The 16,690-nt window shown below is 54.2% G+C and overlaps 2 protein-coding genes across 7 annotated transcripts; one reads left to right on the forward strand and one right to left on the reverse strand.

Moving 5' to 3' along the window:
- Positions 1-1,140: 1,140 nt before the first annotated feature.
- Positions 1,141-11,103, reverse strand: ABCF2 (ATP binding cassette subfamily F member 2). 6 transcript variants are annotated; one of them, XM_061996162.1, is made up of 15 exons: positions 11,040-11,103; positions 10,610-10,778; positions 8,288-8,530; positions 7,176-7,358; positions 6,700-6,871; positions 6,455-6,550; positions 5,360-5,462; positions 5,181-5,276; positions 4,971-5,090; positions 4,331-4,420; positions 4,012-4,122; positions 3,698-3,760; positions 3,134-3,262; positions 2,501-2,704; positions 1,141-1,741 (listed from the first exon to the last, which is right to left on the reverse strand). In XM_061996162.1, exons 2-15 carry the CDS (start codon positions 10,761-10,763, stop codon positions 1,604-1,606), a joined length of 1,902 nt encoding a protein of 633 aa, XP_061852146.1. In that variant the 5' UTR covers positions 10,764-10,778; positions 11,040-11,103; the 3' UTR covers positions 1,141-1,603. The 6 variants fall into 6 exon arrangements, with proteins under 6 accessions (XP_061852146.1, XP_061852145.1, XP_061852143.1 ...); XM_061996161.1 differs by having other exon boundaries at positions 11,002-11,045; XM_061996159.1 differs by lacking the exons at positions 10,610-10,778; positions 11,040-11,103 and adding exons at positions 8,925-9,071; positions 9,216-9,677 and having other exon boundaries at positions 8,288-8,500.
- Positions 11,104-11,563: 460 nt separating this feature from the next.
- On the forward strand, positions 11,564-15,128 carry CHPF2 (chondroitin polymerizing factor 2). Its single transcript, XM_061997281.1, has 4 exons — positions 11,564-12,045; positions 12,158-12,722; positions 13,182-13,364; positions 13,618-15,128. The coding sequence occupies exons 1-4, from the start codon at positions 11,771-11,773 to the stop codon at positions 14,878-14,880; spliced, it is 2,286 nt and encodes a 761-aa protein (XP_061853265.1). The 5' UTR covers positions 11,564-11,770; the 3' UTR covers positions 14,881-15,128.
- The last annotated feature ends 1,562 nt before the right edge of the window (positions 15,129-16,690 follow it).

Consider the following 16,690-nt stretch of genomic DNA (forward strand, 5'->3'; position numbering starts at 1 on the left):
GGAAAAAAAAAAGGTGCAGTGACACAGAAGTAAACAAAACAAAGTTTTCTGTCCTTTAGATGGAAAAGGAAGCCTTTCTCAGCAGATATTTGATATCTGGCAGATATTTGGTAACAGGGCAATGCTGGTATGTACCTTTGTGTGAGGGAATGCTGGCACCTCTGTGTCCTGTCTCCTGCTTGGGGACACAAGTTAATTGGCACATCCTTAGCAAATCACATCTTCCAAGGATGGAGTTTGGGAGACTTGCTCCTTAGTCACTGCCAGTGCTCGTACAGCCAACAGGCTTCACTGGATTCAGTTTGGTCTTAGGCCTGTCCTTGTGGGGAGGCACCTCATCAGCCACCCCTCGTCCAAATAAGTGTCACAGTGACAAAGAGCACCTGAGTGTCACAGAAATGCTTTTTGCACCCAACAACCAAAAGTTTCGTGTCTGGGTGGGACAGGCTGGAACGGTGATGTCAGCGCATTCGTGAAGGGGACTAGGCTTGGGCACTGAAGATATGGGGCAGTGGGGTCCTCCTGGGAACAAGAGGGCTATCTAACAGCACTGAGACATGTCAGTGGAAGATTCATACTCGGAGTAAGGAGCAGGCAACATCACTTCTGGTTGTGTAAGAGGCCATGCGTCGACAAGGAACAGCACAGGGCCTCCCCCTCTGATGTGCATCTCTCCCACCCCCCATCTACAGAGCTGTGTGTCACTCAGATCCTTGTGCTAGGGCAGACGGTTCACTCTGACTAGCACAGTTCTACATTTCCCACCGTCCAGAGCCTACAAAGGCTCTCTGATGCTAAAGGCCCTGTCGGCTATGGTAGCTCTGCACAGCTGCAGCTGCATCTGGCACTGGTGGACACACAGAGAACTTGCTTTTCTGACAAAACGTTTAGTTAGGAGGAAGGCCTTTGGTGGGCACGGGGCCGGGACTGGTCACCCAGCATGAAGCACAGGGATGTGTTTCACAGTGAGGGCAGAGGCTCATCCACTGAGCAGCACAGTCACATTCAAACTCCCAGACTTGGGGAACTACCATCTGCCTTCCTAGTTTGCATGTGCTAGAGGCTGGCCCTTCAGGAAGCCATGAAAGGGCTCAGCCCTAGCTCATTTGCCCCAGTATGTCCCACAAAACAAAACAAGACTGTTCTTCCCTCTTTATTGACTGGTAGATTCTCAGGCAGATCTGTTAATTACACTGATAAATAATAGTTAAAAACAAATCAAGGCCAGAGGAGTTTTAAAGTGAAGTATCTAAACCAAAGCAGAAGTTGGGAAGGACAAGGCGTCAGAAGCTGGGCTGGGGTCTCCACGTGTGCAGCGCTGCAGCTCAGACATCCCAACTGCCACCGCCGTGACCCCAGGGGCCTGGCTCAGGTGGGACGTCGCCTAAATATGGAAATGGTTGCCCAAACGCAGCCAGATCAGGAGAGAAGAGCTCTGTCCAGACGCAGAGGTGCAAGGCAAGTCAAGGGGAAGCAGTATTGCAGCAATCCTAGAACACAGCCAGAGACAGCAGCGGCGTCCCGTCCCGTCCCCGGTGGCAGGCTGAGCCGTGCTGGCCCCTGTCGGTCTCCAGGGAGGGCACCTGACCCACTGCCCCACAGCTCACACGTTGTGGGTCTTTTTGGTGAGCTGTGGGTCCTCATCCACCAGCTTGGACTTGAGATGCTCCTTGTAGGCGAGGATGTCTCCTTGCCACTTGGTGATTGTCTGCTTCTCACAGACCCAGATTTCCTGCGCAACCTGACAGAAGCACACCAGAGGGGAGGATTACAGTACAGCATTTCACCACTTTACCAAAAGTAACCGAAATCTACTCTCTGAAGTCTGGTATAACTTTCACACTTCAGTCACCAAAGAAAAATACCTGCAGTGAAACATCCTACTGAGTGGTTTTTGTTTAATTTATACGAGATGTTAGAACTACAAATCCTTGACCCCTTCGTGTTTCTTTTTCTGTTCATGCACTAAGGAGGAAAGCCTTTCCTTCTAAACTGGGAATCCAGAAAAATCCATAAAGGGTTCTTGACCTGAACTACTTGGATATAACACACTGAAAATAAAATTATACCTGAACTTGCAGACAAAGCTACAGCTGATAAACCAGCACTTAGCATTTCTGTGTGTGTACGGTGCAACTTCCTTCCCTCGTGCAGATTGAGCAAGAAAAAACTGTGCTAGACCTACTCCTGTATCATTCAGAAAAATCCACTTAAGGCTCCACAATGTGTCAGGGTTTCCATTTAACTTATTCTTCAGTTCTAGGAGTTTGGTTTGGTGGTTTGTTTCTGGATTTGGTTTTTCTTTCCTTTCACACACCTCATGTTTTCCTGGGCCAGCTCAGTAATTGTTTCACGTGAACATGGCAAGAGAATCCTGTCCACTAATTTTTTTTACTCACACATCATTCAGGGATGAGTAAGAGCAAGTCAGTTGAAAACAGCTCGTTTTAATTACATAGTGTTAGAAAGGTGCTTTGACAAAACTCACTACTTTTCTTACCTGTTGGATGAGTCTGAAGTCATGGCTGACGAGCATCATTCCTCCTTCAAATTCATTGATGGCATCTGCCAGAGCATCTATTGTTTCTATGTCCAAGTGGTTGGTGGGCTCATCCAGGAAAAGCATGTGAGGATTCTGCCAGGCTAGCCAGGCAAAGCACACACGGCACTTCTGCCCATCAGAGAGGTTCCTAATGGGGCTCACCTGACAAACACAGACACTGTTTGCAGCTCTGTGGGGAAGCTCCTGCCACCCTGAACACCAAATATTCAGATCTCACAGTGTTCTAGCATTTCTGCCAGGTGTTCATCTCAGAAGTAACAGATAAGCAAACTAAGTTACAACTGAAATGTGAGTCTAGCACTATGCCACAACTTGCCTTCTCTTCACCTGGATTCTAAGGAGGTCACCCAGTCCAACCCACATATTGCTGCAATGCAAAGGAAGTTCCTATGGCCATGAGCTGGAGTTTTTCCTCCAATTTCAAAGGCAAAGATGGAAAAAGCATTTTGATGCTGTGGCGTGCTACACTGCATACTGCATCATACTGTCAGAGATCAGTAGAGCAACAGAAAATGTAGCAGCTCTACTTGCCCAGTGAGCAAAAAGCAAACCTCAGCAGCTCACACTCACCTGCTGCTTCCCCGTCAGACCATATCTGCCAATGATTTTTCTCATCTCCTCCTTCTCCTTGATCTCTGGGTAGCACTTCAGCATGTACTCCAGTGGTGAGAGGTCTAAGTCCAACTGCTCTTGCAAGTGCTGACAGGGAAGAAAAGTCAGCTTCAGGCTGTGCAGGCCACCCACTTCATGGCCAATAGCACTTTCCCCCTTCCAACCCTCAGGCAGCAGCTGAGCAGCAGAATGCAAGCAGCAATAACCCCACTCACAGCACAGCCAGTGCTGAACTGCTACGGAAGGAGGGCTGCTGCAGAACAGCAGCCTTGGCCATCACCAAGCACCAGGCAACCACCTCTCCCACAAAAGGTGAGGGGCTAACCACAGCCAGCCTCTCTTCAGGTTAAGAACATTTGCTGGAGCCCATTCAGCCAACAGAACAGTTCCTTCCCTCTCCTCCAGGCACACAAGGGCAGCAATGGGAGGGGCTTTAGAAGCAGAAAGAGACTGGCTGAAGTTCCCCCTTCCCATGAGCTTTGTCCTCAGTTTCACACCCCTGAGGGCTGCTGCAGGGAGTACCTGGTGGTATCTGCCAATCTTCACATGGGAGTGCTTGCGAATCATCCCATCTGTGGGCAGCAGCTGGAAAGGGAAGATAAAAACATTTCATCAGGAAATCCCTCTTTTTGCTGTATGCCAAACTCACAGAATCTGGCCATCCCCATTCTGGCGGAGGAAGCAGCCCAAACAGATTATATGAGAGAAAAAGCCCCACACTGCAGCAAGACCTTTGGATTTACAAGGCCTGACTGAGGTGCAAATAAGTGCATTTGCATTGAAGACTACTCCAAGAATAAAGGTCCAGAACAGGGAAGACAACATAGGGAGCATACCTCTCCTGTGAGTAGTTTCAGCAGTGTAGACTTGCCAGCTCCATTGGGTCCAACAAGAGCTACACGGGTGTCCAGGTCAATCCCAAACTCCAGGTTATTATAGATCCATGGCTGCAGACCACAAAAGGCACAACACATATTAAGCATCTCCACCACCACCCAGAACCTCCACGCTGCATCTGTAATGCTGTATCCACAGCAGACTCAGCAGCAACACTGCCAAGAAGCGTGATCCACTAAACAGCTGCAGCCAAAAGCCCCAGACAAGGCATGGATACAGGTCATCTCCACACAACCCATGCACACTCCCCAGACTCACCCCATCCTTGGTGTATCTGAAGCTGACATTCTGCACCATGATGACAGGAGGAGGGATTTTCCCACAGGGTGGGAAATAGAATGACAAAGTCTGTTAACATAGAACACCCATTGGTGAGACCCTGGCAGGAGGTGGCACAAGACAACCCAGTTATTCTGGTATCACCATGCCTCACTGCAAATTACATCTCCAGACCAAAGCACCAGACTGCAAATTTTTGAGCCCCTCTAGCAACTCACTCACAGATTTATTCTGATCAGTTGCTTATAAGCTCATCTGCTGGCTGATGAGTCCTTATTTCTTTTCCCTTGAAGCAAATGTGGGCTTATACTTTTCAAACAAGTAGGAGTTGCTCTGACCATCCTCCCCCAGCTTCTCCAGCCCTTAAGAGAATCATTTCTCATTTCTGTGTCTGCAGAACAGCCTTATTGATATGACAAATCCCCTTCTCTCCCCTAGAAAATTACTCTTCTTTCCACTCCTCAGAATTACACTACTTTCAGTACAGTCATCCTTGGCATCAGGAAGGGCGTACCATTCTTGCTCCCAGCTGTGTCTGCCGTGCCTGCTGCCAGCTACAGATTTTCCAGCCCACGTTTCCAATACTGATCTCTAGATACAATCCCACACCTGATCCTACCTTATCATTCACGACCCTCTCTGTCAAGCCAGAAGCCATCATTTTCTGCAGGGTCTTCTCCTTGCTCTGCGCTTGCCTGGCCAGCTTCGCACTGCCGTGGCCAAACCGTGCAATGTAGTTCTGCAACAAAGCACAGTTAGCCAAGAGCACAACAACAAGGCTGAGGGGGTGCACTTGGGCAGAAGGATGTTGATGCAGCTGGGCAGGTACCTTCATATGGGCAATCTGGTCTTGCTCCCAGTGGAATCGCTTCATTTGATTTTCTTCTAGTTCCAAGCGAGTCTTTACATACTGATCGTAGTTTCCCTAAAAAGGGAGCACAGCACATCAGACAAGACCCAGGGAGCAGCTCCTCTGGTTTTGCTGGTTGCACATCACCATTTACTCACCGTGTAGTACTTCAGCTTGCGGTTGTGCATGTGGATGATGTTGGTGCAGACACCATTCAGGAAGTCCTGGGAGTGGGATATCAGCACAAGGATCCGCTTGAACCTGTGGCACCACATATCTTACTAGAGACTAAGCAAGGGAAACAATCCTTGCTTCTCGGCTCTGATGGTGACAGGACTTACATGCACCAGATTTGTCTTGCATAACAGTAGGACTAAGAAGAAAAAGCCTTGGAGATGCTTTGGGAAACATGGAGTAAAACAGTTATAACCAGCTGCAGGAAACAAACTTTTCATCTCACTGAAACACTCTTCACCACAAGAGTCTTCTCAAGGACTTAGAAGCTGGCTACCCACATTGCAGATGACCAGTGCCACTGATGCAATTGACTCCACTGGCATCACACTTCTAAGAAGTTTGATCCTTGCTGCTTGCTCTCAGCTCAGCACAGAGTGAATCTAGCCAGGTACCCTGTGCCTGGTCCCCTCCATGCCTGTCAAGTGACTGCTTCAAGAAAGGTTCAAACTACTTTCCCAAAACATCTGACTGCTAAAGCAAGCATGCAAAAGGTTCATCTGACAAAGGTGGTGGAAAACCCAGACAACCTGAACTTCACAACCATTCCTAAGCTTTCTGTCTTAAGCCTTAACATCTTATCTTTGTTCATAAAAAATGGTCACTCACATCCTAGAACAAGATGAAACTGAGACACTACAGTTCTGTGGAAACAGAGAAACAACATGCAAAAGGATAAGCCAATGCAAAGCTCACACTGTTGGTACAGCACAAGGTGCCGGTTCACAGGCTGCCAGGGCTGCTCCTGCCTCTCAAAAGGAAGTAGCTTTAACCAGGGAGTACAAACCAGCATCTCTCATTTCTGCCATGAGGCATGTCTTGAATTCACTGCCCTTGTATCAAGAGCCCTTCTGTAGACACGTGTAGCAGCCAGCACAAGGAGCTGTCACTGTGCTGCAGTGTAGTTGCGTAGCCACAAGAACTAGAGATGGTGTTCCTGTAGCACTTGCTCACATGCTGACAAGATGTTCCATCAGAAAAGCAAAACCCACGGAAGCAGCAAACTCCTTCATGCTTACGTTTTCAGCTCTTCCTCCAACCACACACAGGCATCCAAGTCGAGGTGGTTTGTGGGCTCGTCTAGCAGCAGCATGAAAGGCCGAATGAAGAGGGCTCTGAAAGGAGAGGGGAAATAACAGTGTGGGGAAAACGCAGGTTACACAGAGCTTCTCTGCTCCGAGGTCTCAGAACTGTGCACGTGGCTCTGCAGAGTCAGAAGCAGGCAGACATCTTCCCAGGAGGCAGCAGGCAGCACACCACTCACCTAGCAAGAGCCACCCTCATTCGCCAGCCGCCACTGAAGTCCTTCAGCTTCTTCCTCTGCATGGCTGGTGTGAAGCCCAAGCCGTGCAGGATCCGCGAGGCCCGCGCCTCCGCCTTGTCAGCATCCAGCTCCTCCAGGCGCTCGTACAGCTCCAACAGCTTCTCACACTCCGCTGAAAGAGAGACTGTCTGTCAGCACCTCTGCCAACAAAGGGCTCTCACCTGCACAAAGCTCACAGTCCACCTGCCTTATTGCTATTCAGCCCCCCTCACTCCCAAGACTGAGACACTGCTTAAGAAGCTGCATGGAATAATTTCATCCAAAGAAGCGTAACCCCGGTATAACTGCACAGGGCAGGTGAGACGAACGGGTGACATAATGTAACTGCGCCAAGGAACACAAATGAGACCTTTCCTTCGGTGGGGAGGGAAATGGAGGAAATGTGCCCTGTCACGGAGACTCCGAGGAGCTTTTACCATCTTCATGAGCCAGACGCTCCGCCTCTCGTTCCAACATGGCCCTCTCTGTGTCCACCTCCATCACACACTGCAGAGGGGTCTTGTCACTGGGAGGCATCTCTCTGGTCAGGTGATAGATGTCAATATGCTCTGGGATGGGCACCTCTCGTTTCCCAATCGCTGACAGAAGCATAGATTTCCCTGTGTGCAGACAGACACTCCACAATTAATTGTTGGATCCAGTGAAACACCGTGTCACAGAAAAACAGGCAAGATGCAGTCAGATTCCACTGAGTCTCCTCCCTTCCCAACCCCAGACAATCCTTGGGAACTTCTCACCCAAGAGGACAGAAGAATTAGAGACACAGCAGAGCCCAATGCCTCACTGTGACAGGCTGCTCTCCCAGCTAGGGCTCACCACCCCAGAGACAGGGTGAAGAAGCTCTTTGGAAACCACTGCAGTTCAGCTCTTGCCTGGACTTAGGACACTTGATCTCTGCCATGTACTTTCTGCTGTCTAAGCACGTCTGACACCTCTCACCAGGACTCCAGACTCTACGAGATTTCTAACGGAGAGGAAAGTAATGTACTCATCGCTAGAGAAGTTAAGTGTTTTCCTGAAAATTAAATCAGCTGGTCCCTCTTACTAGCTCTCCTTCCCTTACACCCATATTCTGCATTTTTCCATGTAGAGCATCACCTTCTCCAGTGACTGCACAGTTGTTTCCCCATCCAGGCCAAGCCACACTCTCCCTACACCTCAAAGTCCTTTGGCCAGTAGCATCAGCACCAGTTTTATTGACACTGCTAAACAAATCCTGCAAACAGGAAGTAGGCAGATTCCCAGATCCCAGACATCTCACTGAACTCCCACAGAAACAAGTTCAAATGCACAGTCCAAAGCCAGAAAGCAGCCTCATCCTTCTACCAGCAATGCTACCAACTCGCCTCCTGGGTGGAGAGATGGGAGAATGGAAACTGCTGTGTCCCAGCCACATCTGTCTAACAGCTTTCCTTCTGCTTTACAGCATCTACCATCATCCAGCTTTTGAGCAGCAGCCTGGAATCCACATGGTGGCTCCAGGAAGCCCACATGCCTGTGCCCCATGTCCCTGTGCCCCACCACTCACCGATCCCGTTGAGCCCGATGAGCCCGTATCGCCTGCCAGAGTTCAGCTCCAGCTTGGTGTCGCTCAATAGCTCCTGCCCATGGAAGGTCAGTGAGAGGTTGATGATGTGCACATCAGTGCTGTTGGGATGGGAGGCCAGCACTCCCGTCACGGCACGGGCAGCAGCTTTCTTGAGTTCAAAGTCCTCCATCTCCTTGGTAAGGGCGTCCACCTCTGTATGCAGAGACAGACCATAAGTGTTACCTATTCACAAATATGAGGGAAGACGTGAGCACCTATACAACCAGGCCCAGGATCACAAAACAATTCCCATGTGCCCATTTCGACCCAGACGTTGAGGAGGCACACACACAACGACATACAGCTTTTCAGATGGATATACATGTGGTTTGACAAGAACTTCCACCTGCTCTCTCAATAAAATATGACCATCAGAACTAAGTGAGCAGCCAGAACAGCTAACCTGTTATCCAGGTATGATGGGACAAACCTTCACTGCTGCAAGGTGGGAAGAGAACTTATAAAGTAATGCTTGCAAGCTTAAGGAAAGGGCTGGCCAAAAGAAAGCTTGGCTAGAAAACAAATGAAGGGAAAGCTGAGACGTGGAAAGAAGCATCAGCATTGGAACAGACCATACCAATCTTATGAGAAGCCAGAATGTCCCTGTGCCTGACTCCCTCCTCCTTTCCTCCTACAGTATAACCAAAGCTTTCCTGCCAGGCAGATCTTCTGTTGCAGCCCTGAGTTACAGCCCAGTTTTCACCTCTGGGTGAGACACTACCATCTGAAGAAGAAAAGTCACTGAAGACCTCAGCAACACTCCAGCTGCTCAGAGCAGAAACCCAGCCTCGAGGCTGCTCATGCCTCAGGCCAACGAGGGATTGCACCCTGGCCATCAACAGTCAGCATTCCCACCAAAATCACCCACCTAGCAAAGCTGCTGTCACCACTCCAGCAAACGTGCCTAAAGCCGCAGAGGAACGCATCTGCAATATTGTGTCCAGTTCTAGGTCCCTCAGTTCCAGAAGGACAGGGAGCTGCTGGAGAGAACTTGGCACGGGGCCACCAAGATGATGGAGTGGATCATCTCCCATGTGAAGAAAGGCTGAGGGAGCTGGGGCTCTTGAGCTTGGAGGAGACTGAGGGGTGACCTCATTAATGTTTACAAATACATAAAGAGTGGGTGCGAGGAGACTGGAGCCAGGCTGTGCTCAGTGATAGGTCCTTTCCAGCCCTACAGATTCGGTGACTCTGTAACGACCGGGCCCTGCGGTGGGAGCAGCGCGGGCAGAGCGTGCGGGGAGGGGGAGGCGCTGCCGCCACACCGCCGGGAGCCGCCGCCGCGAAACGCGCGTGAGACCGTGGGCCGGGCCGCGCGCGCCGGCCCCGCCAATCGCAGCGCCGTATGCAAACGAGCGGCGGCAGCGCGCGGCCATTGGGCAGCGCGGGTCGGCGGCGCCGGTGCGGGCCGGGGCTCGGGTCGGCGGTGCCGTGACCACACAAGGTCGCGATCGGCACCGGCACGGCCGCGGCTGCCCGCGCCCATCAGCGCGCCGGGGGACCGCCCCGAGGCACCGGCTGGGCGCTCCGCCTCGCCTGCACTGACCCGCGCGCTGAAAGTAACTCTCGCGCCCAACAGCCTGCGGGCCCTGGCGGGCAACGGAAAGGACGAGAAGAAATAAACTGTCTCTCCGCAAGCGTTACCTTTGGGGAGGTCAGCAAACGGCTCTTCCATTAAGACAGTCAGACTCTTAGTTTACACGAACCAGATATGCCCCGGAGAAACAGATAATGAGAGGATCACAGCAGTATCTGTAAGATTTCAGACACTACAGCGGCTCTAACAGCAGGCAAAAACCACAACAGAACAAACCCAAAACCAAATAGGTCTGTGCATCAAGTACTGGAAGATCAGGACAGCGTCTGTTTGAGATGGAAAAAGCATCCTCTCTCTTTATCCTTCAAGCCTCGGGAGAAGGGCTAGCGAATCCTTCACCTGCATTGGCTCGGGAGAGCTACCACACAGGTCCCGCCGGCTCGGAGCAGAGCGGCCGCGATGGCAGAGGCCCCGAGACGGTTGGCCCCGCTCGTTCAGCGCTCAGCGCCAGCCCGTGCCCACGGGGCATAGCCTCTAAAGAGCAAATGTCCCTGTTCGCTAAGCCGCGGGCACAACCACCCTACCCACGAGTAGCGCTGGCTGCAAGCTCCCAGCGCCGGAACGCCTGAGGCTGCCGGCCAAACCTCGCCGAGGGCACTGTGTGTCGGCACTGGCGGCAGCCGCCGGCGCGGCGGGACTGGCATTACGGCGGCGCCGTCTCTCACCCGGCAGCAGAGATCCGTTGGCCTCGGGAGACCGGGCCTCCTGCGGTTCCGTCCCGGCATCGCCGTTCTCCTCGGCAGCCCGGCGCGGCCGCTGCCGGGCCTTGGCCGCCTCCTTCTTCTTGGCTGCCTTCTTCTTGGCCAGGTCCGAGGGCATGGCGCGGCGGACAGGCTGCGGCGGGGGAGCGACAGGGGCCGTTAGGCCGCGCGGATCAGATCCGGCCCGCCCCGCCCCGCAACCGCCTGCCCGGGCCCGGAGCACGCGGCGCCGCCAGGCTCGGCCGAGAGCTGCCTGTCCACCCACCCACCCGCTTATCCACCCGCTTATCCACCCGCGCCGGCCCGGCCCGGCCCGGCGCCCCCAGCCCCCCGCCCGCCGCCGCCGCCGCCGTCACCGCCGCCGGGCCGGGCCCCGCCCGCCGCACGCTCGCACCGCTGTCTCGGCGCTTTCCCTCTGTCGCAACGGCGCCGCCGCTACCGCGTGCACAGGCCCCGCCCCCGCCGGGCCGCCGACCAGTGGCAGCGCGCGCCGTCATGTGCGCCGGGCGGCCGCGCGGCGGCGCTGGGGGCCCGAGCGCGCGCTGCCATTGGCCGGGTCGGGGCACTGCGGCTCCCGGCGTGCACCGCGCCGCCCGCGGCCCCGCCCCCCAAACACCGCCCGCGCCGGGCGCGAGGCGGGGGCGGCGCCAGTGGGGCAGAGCGGCCGCGGGGCGGTGCGCCGCGCCGGAAGCGGAAGCGGAAGCGCGCTGGGCGGCGATGCGGCGGCTGAGGTGGCAGCGGCGGCGGCGCGGGCGGGCGGGAGCCCCCGCATCTCTCCGTGTCCCCCGCACCGAGCGCCGGCCTGCGCCCACCCCTGCTGCCCGCCCGCGCCTCACAGCGCCGCGGCGCCGCTGAGCCCCGCGGGGCCGCTGCTGGGGGGGGGGGGGGGGGTGTGGCAGCGCGGAGGCCGCCGCGCTCTGCGCCGCCTTGCAGGTTCCGCCGCCGCCCGAGCGCCCGCGCCGGCGATGCCCCGCGGCCACCGGCCCCCTGAGCGCCGCAGCGGCGCGGGGAGCCCGGCCTGGCCGTAGCAAGGCCGCCGCCCCGGAGCGGCGCGTCGCGGAGGGGGCTGCCCCGCGGCCTGGCTGCCCCGCGGCTTGGCGCTTCCCCGCCGGGCCCGGTCCCACCATGCGCCTGGCCGCGCTTCTAGCTGCGCTGCGGCCCGTGTTGCCGCTCGTCTTGGGCTTGTCGCTCGGCTGCAGCCTGAGCCTGCTGCGCGCCTCCTGGAGCCACAGCGGCGGCGAGGAGCAGTGCCTAGGCGCCGCGGGCCGACCCGGGGCTCCCGCCAGTGGGCCGCATCTGGAGGCCGCCGAAGGGAGGCCGGGCCCTGGCCACGAGGACTTCAGACCTCGGATTGTTCCCTACTACAGGGACCCTAACAAGCCTTACAAAAAAGTGCTCAGGTAACGTCTATCCTTTATGTGTACAGCAGATAAAGACTTACCCCAGGTTACGATAATCCTTTGTTTTTTGTCTGCCAACTGTCTGTCACGCAAACGTGCTCTTCTTTTGCAGAACTCGCTACATCCAGACAGAACTGGGTTTCCACGAGAGATTGTTTGTGGCTGTGCTGACCTCCAGGGCTACCCTGAACACGTTGGCAGTGGCAGTGAACAAGACAGTGGCGCACCACTTCCCACGGCTGCTGTACTTCAGCGGGCTGCGCAGCGCCAAGGTGCCGCATGGCATGGTGCTGGTGGCCCATGGCGATGAGCGGCCCATCTGGCTCATGTACCAGACCATGCACTATATCTACCAGCATTTTGGCTCCGACTATGACTGGTTCTACATCATGCAGGATGACACCTACGCACAGGCTGAGCAGGTGAAGGCTCTGGTGACGCACCTGAGCATTAACCAGGATGTGTACCTGGGCCGAGCGGAGGAGTTCATCGGGGGTGATGAGCAGGCGCGCTACTGCCACGGTGGCTTCGGCTACGTGCTGTCCCGCAGCCTGCTGCTGCACCTGCAGCCACACCTGGACAGCTGCCGCAACGAGATCCTCAGCGTGCGCCCGGACGAGTGGCTGGGCCGCTGCATCATCGACTTTCTCGGTGTCGCCTGTGTGTCCCAGCTCCAGGTACTCGCTTCCTTCCTGGGGGCTGTGCTGGCTCAGCCTCTCTGGGGCTTGCTGCACAGCAAAAGGTCTTTCCCCTGAGCCTCTGCTGTGGCTTACAGAGGCAGAAAGGACCATGAGCTGTGGCAGCAGCGAGGAGAGGCTCACCTGACCTAGGTGATAGGCCTACCATTTTGTGATAATCGGAGCCAAGATGTTGGGAGAGAGAGTGCATACAGTGTTTAATTTTCAGCCTACTAGCAGATGCTGATCCAGGGGGTTTTGGAGGTCAGCTGAAGGGTATGGTGGTACCCAGAAGCACACAGGCATGTGTTATGGTGGGTAGCGTCAAACAGCTCATGCTTTCATCTCTGGGTACTGCAGTCAGCATGGAACATGGGCCAGACCTGCGTCTGGGATGAGGGAAGGTTTCTCTGGGAGCTCAAGTTCCATGCCAGTCTCTCTGGCTCTCTTCCACTTCAGGGCCAGCATTATCACACCTATGAATTGGCCAAAAACGTGGAGCCGGAGAAGGAGGAAGAGGAGGAGTTCCAAGCAGCTCTTGCTGTGCACCCAGTCTCTGATGTGACCCTCATGTACCGACTGCACAAGCACTTCAGCAGGATCCAGCTGGAGAGAGCCTACCAGGAGATCCAGGACCTCCAGGTATGTGCTGAGAGATACCTGCAAAAGCTTCATGACCAAACGGGTTTCCTGTTCTTGCAGTGTATTGGAAGAAGACACTTGCTTCTCTTTGTGGGTGACTGTAAGTGGCATTTTTGGCACCGTGATATCCAAAAGAAAATGGTGTGGTGCTGCTGAGATACATTTGTAGGGGATGAGGCAGGCCTGGTTAGGGGGACAGGCTGGAGCTCTGTGAGGAAGCGGTGGGGTGAGCATGCGTTCTGTCTCTGCACAGATGCAGATTAGGAACCTGACGTCACTGACGCCTGCGGGTGAGGCAGGCCTGACGTGGCCCGTGGGCATCAACGCCCCCTTCCTCCCAAAGTCGCGTTTCGAGGTCATCAGCTGGGACTACTTCACTGAGCAGCACCTCTTCTCCTGTCCTGACGGCTCCCCCAAGTGCGAGCTGTCCGGAGCCAGCAAAGCCGACATCAGCGAGATCATCGAGTGGGCTCTGGAGGAGCTGAACGGCCGCTACCAGCCGCTGCTGCGCTTCAGCAAGCGGCAGCTGCTCAACGGCTACCGGCGCTTCGACCCCACGCGTGGCATGGAGTACACGCTGGACCTGTTGCTGGAGGCCGTCACGCAGAAAGGCCACAGCCACTTGCTGGCCAAGCGGGTGAGCTTGGTGCGGCCCCTGAGTAAGGTGGAAATCATCCCCATGCCATATGTGACCGAGGCCACACGGGTGCAACTGGTGCTTCCTCTGACGGTGCAGGATCTGGATTTTGTGGCAAACTTCCTGGATATGTTTGCTATGAACACCCTGGACACACACGACAATGCCTTGCTGACTTTGCTTTTTGTCTACCACCCCTACGATGCCCAGCGAGTCGGTCAGGTGGATGTCTTTGCTGGAGTCAAAGCCATGGTGGGAGAGCTGGAGAAACGCTATGCAGAGGTTAAAATCCCCTGGATCAGCGTAAAAACCGAGGTGCCCTCACAAGTGAAGCTCATGGACATAGTCTCAAAGAAGCACCCTGTAGATACGCTGTTCTTCTTGGCCAGCGTCTGGACAGAAATCAACATGGAGTTCCTGAACCGCTGCCGCATGAACACTATCAGTAACTGGCAGGTGTTCTTCCCAGTGCACTTCCAGGAGTTCAACCCTGCACTGGTGTACCGCAGCGAGCAAACGGCTTCCTCGGGCACCGACTTCCTGCGGGACGGACACTTCGACAGGCACTCCTTTGCCGAGGCCTGCTTTTACAACTCTGACTACATGACAGCGCGTACCAAACTGGCAGCTGATATCCTAGACCAGGATGAGGTGCTGGAGAGCATGGAGGTGTTTGATGTCTTCCTCCACTACTCTGGCCTGCACCTCTTCAGAGCGGTGGAGCCGGGGCTGGTGCAGAAATACGCCCTGAGGAGCTGCAACCCGCGGCTCAGTGAGGAGCTGTACCACCGCTGCCTGCTCAGCAACCTGGAGGGACTTGCGTCCCGCTCGCACTTGGCCATGGCCCTCTTTGAGCAGGAGCAGGCCAACAGCACTTGAGAGGCTCAACACATCAGGAGCTTCTCGGCACCTTAACACTTGGCACTTTCCATCCCCTTCCCAGCCTCTGCCGTGGGTGAAGGGCATGCGAGGTGAAGTCAAAGGAGGAGGGAGGTTTTCCCAGCCCTGTCCCGAGGTGCAGGCATGGGCTGCGGACAGAGGCTGCTTCTGGTGGGATTTTGTCCTCCTTTGTTGTTGTTGGTTGTTTGGGTTTTTTTTAAAGAAATAAAAGTTTCTTTCCAGGCAGACTCACCTGGTTTCTTGTAAACTTTACAGTATCTGGAGTGAGGGATGTGGAACAGGCTTTACAGCATCTAATTCTGCTGAGCAGTGCAGAGAGGGTGAATGTGAGCTGGATACTGGAGCAAGGGTACCTCAACTGTGTTGCCCTCGGTGCTGCTGTTGCACACTCTGTGTGTTTCTGTCTTTTTGCATTCATTTTTAAAGGAGGCAGAAACACAGCTTGTCTGGTGTGGTGCTGCACAGAGCTATGTGATGCATTTGGCTCCTCCACTGTTGTGTCATCTGGGAAGGTGAAGGAGATGAAGATTCCCTTTGACATGTGCTAGGTTGCTTCGTTGGGCTGGGCACCATGGGTGGTATGATACGGGGTTGCTGTCCCTAGCAGGCAACTAGGGACTGTCAAAGTCCCCAGCAACCGCCTGTCAGTTCTGCAGGGTCAGCAAAGTGTTGTCCCTGCAAATGCAGAGCTGGGTCACGTCCTGTCCCAGAGGAGCAGGGCTGGCAGACTAACGGGTCAGTGTGATGCCCCAGTGAGTCCCTGCATCGATTGCCTGTGAGCCTGCCTGTCTGCAGCTGTTCTGAGGGACAGAAAAATGCCTCAGTTAACACCAAAACTTTTTGGTTGTGCTTCTGACTCCACAAGGTCAGGCAGTTTTGGGGCCTGGTTCCCACCATTTGCACCCACCTACTTGCGATGTGCAGCTTGGTGGAAGCAGGCAGCTGCTTGCTCACTCAGAAGGGCCGTTACTCCTCATTGATGTCTGTGTTTTCATCAATATGGTTGTTAAACAGATGGGAAGCTGCCTTAGTGACCAGGTGGGGTTTTCAGTGCACTTCTATGGGAACAGGTTTTTGGCCACGTGTCAGTCATTGTACTTGATTATTTGAGTGGAAACAAAGGTTAACCAGGTGGGAGAAGATGAGGACAGGGCTGTTACACAGTGATTCAGATGTAAGTTGTACTTTTCTATAAGACAGGTGACTGCAAAATCATTTGTCTAGAAATTAAGCAAACAGGTAATGATTTTGATTCCCCTATCCTGTATCTCAGAAGGGACCTCTGGGGTTCACCTGGTTCAGCCCCTCTCCTGCACAAAGGGTCAGCTGTTATCCAGTGGCATTTTAAGTTTCTCGAGGACAGTCTCTCCTCACAAGATCTTCCAGTGTATGACTTCTACAGTTAAAACAGTTATGAGTGTTAGGAGCCAGTGAGTGTGACTAACCCTGTTCATGGCCACATAAGCACTGCTTAAGGAGAGAAATTGTATGTGCCATGCTCCTGAAGAGGATGAGGTGGAGGTCTGGTGTAGGCATCAAAAGAGATGCTGAAAAACTAGAAAAATCTTCAAAAGAAGTATTCAAAGTCTGGAATGTTGCTTCAAATGGAACAGAAATCTCAAATTTATTTATTTAAAAAGTGAGAGATATCTTGATTACATTTAGGTGGGAAGAAGTCGGATGTCTGCTGAGTGTGTGAGTAGGATGCACGTGTGCTGCCAGGTAAACCTGCAAAGAGGGAGAACAGGAGAAGCTCACGGGGAGGCTTGCTCTGCATCTGCATGAAGGG

The sequence above is a fragment of the Colius striatus genome, chromosome 5 (assembly GCF_028858725.1).
Source record: "Colius striatus isolate bColStr4 chromosome 5, bColStr4.1.hap1, whole genome shotgun sequence".
NCBI classification, from domain to species: domain Eukaryota; kingdom Metazoa; phylum Chordata; class Aves; order Coliiformes; family Coliidae; genus Colius; species Colius striatus.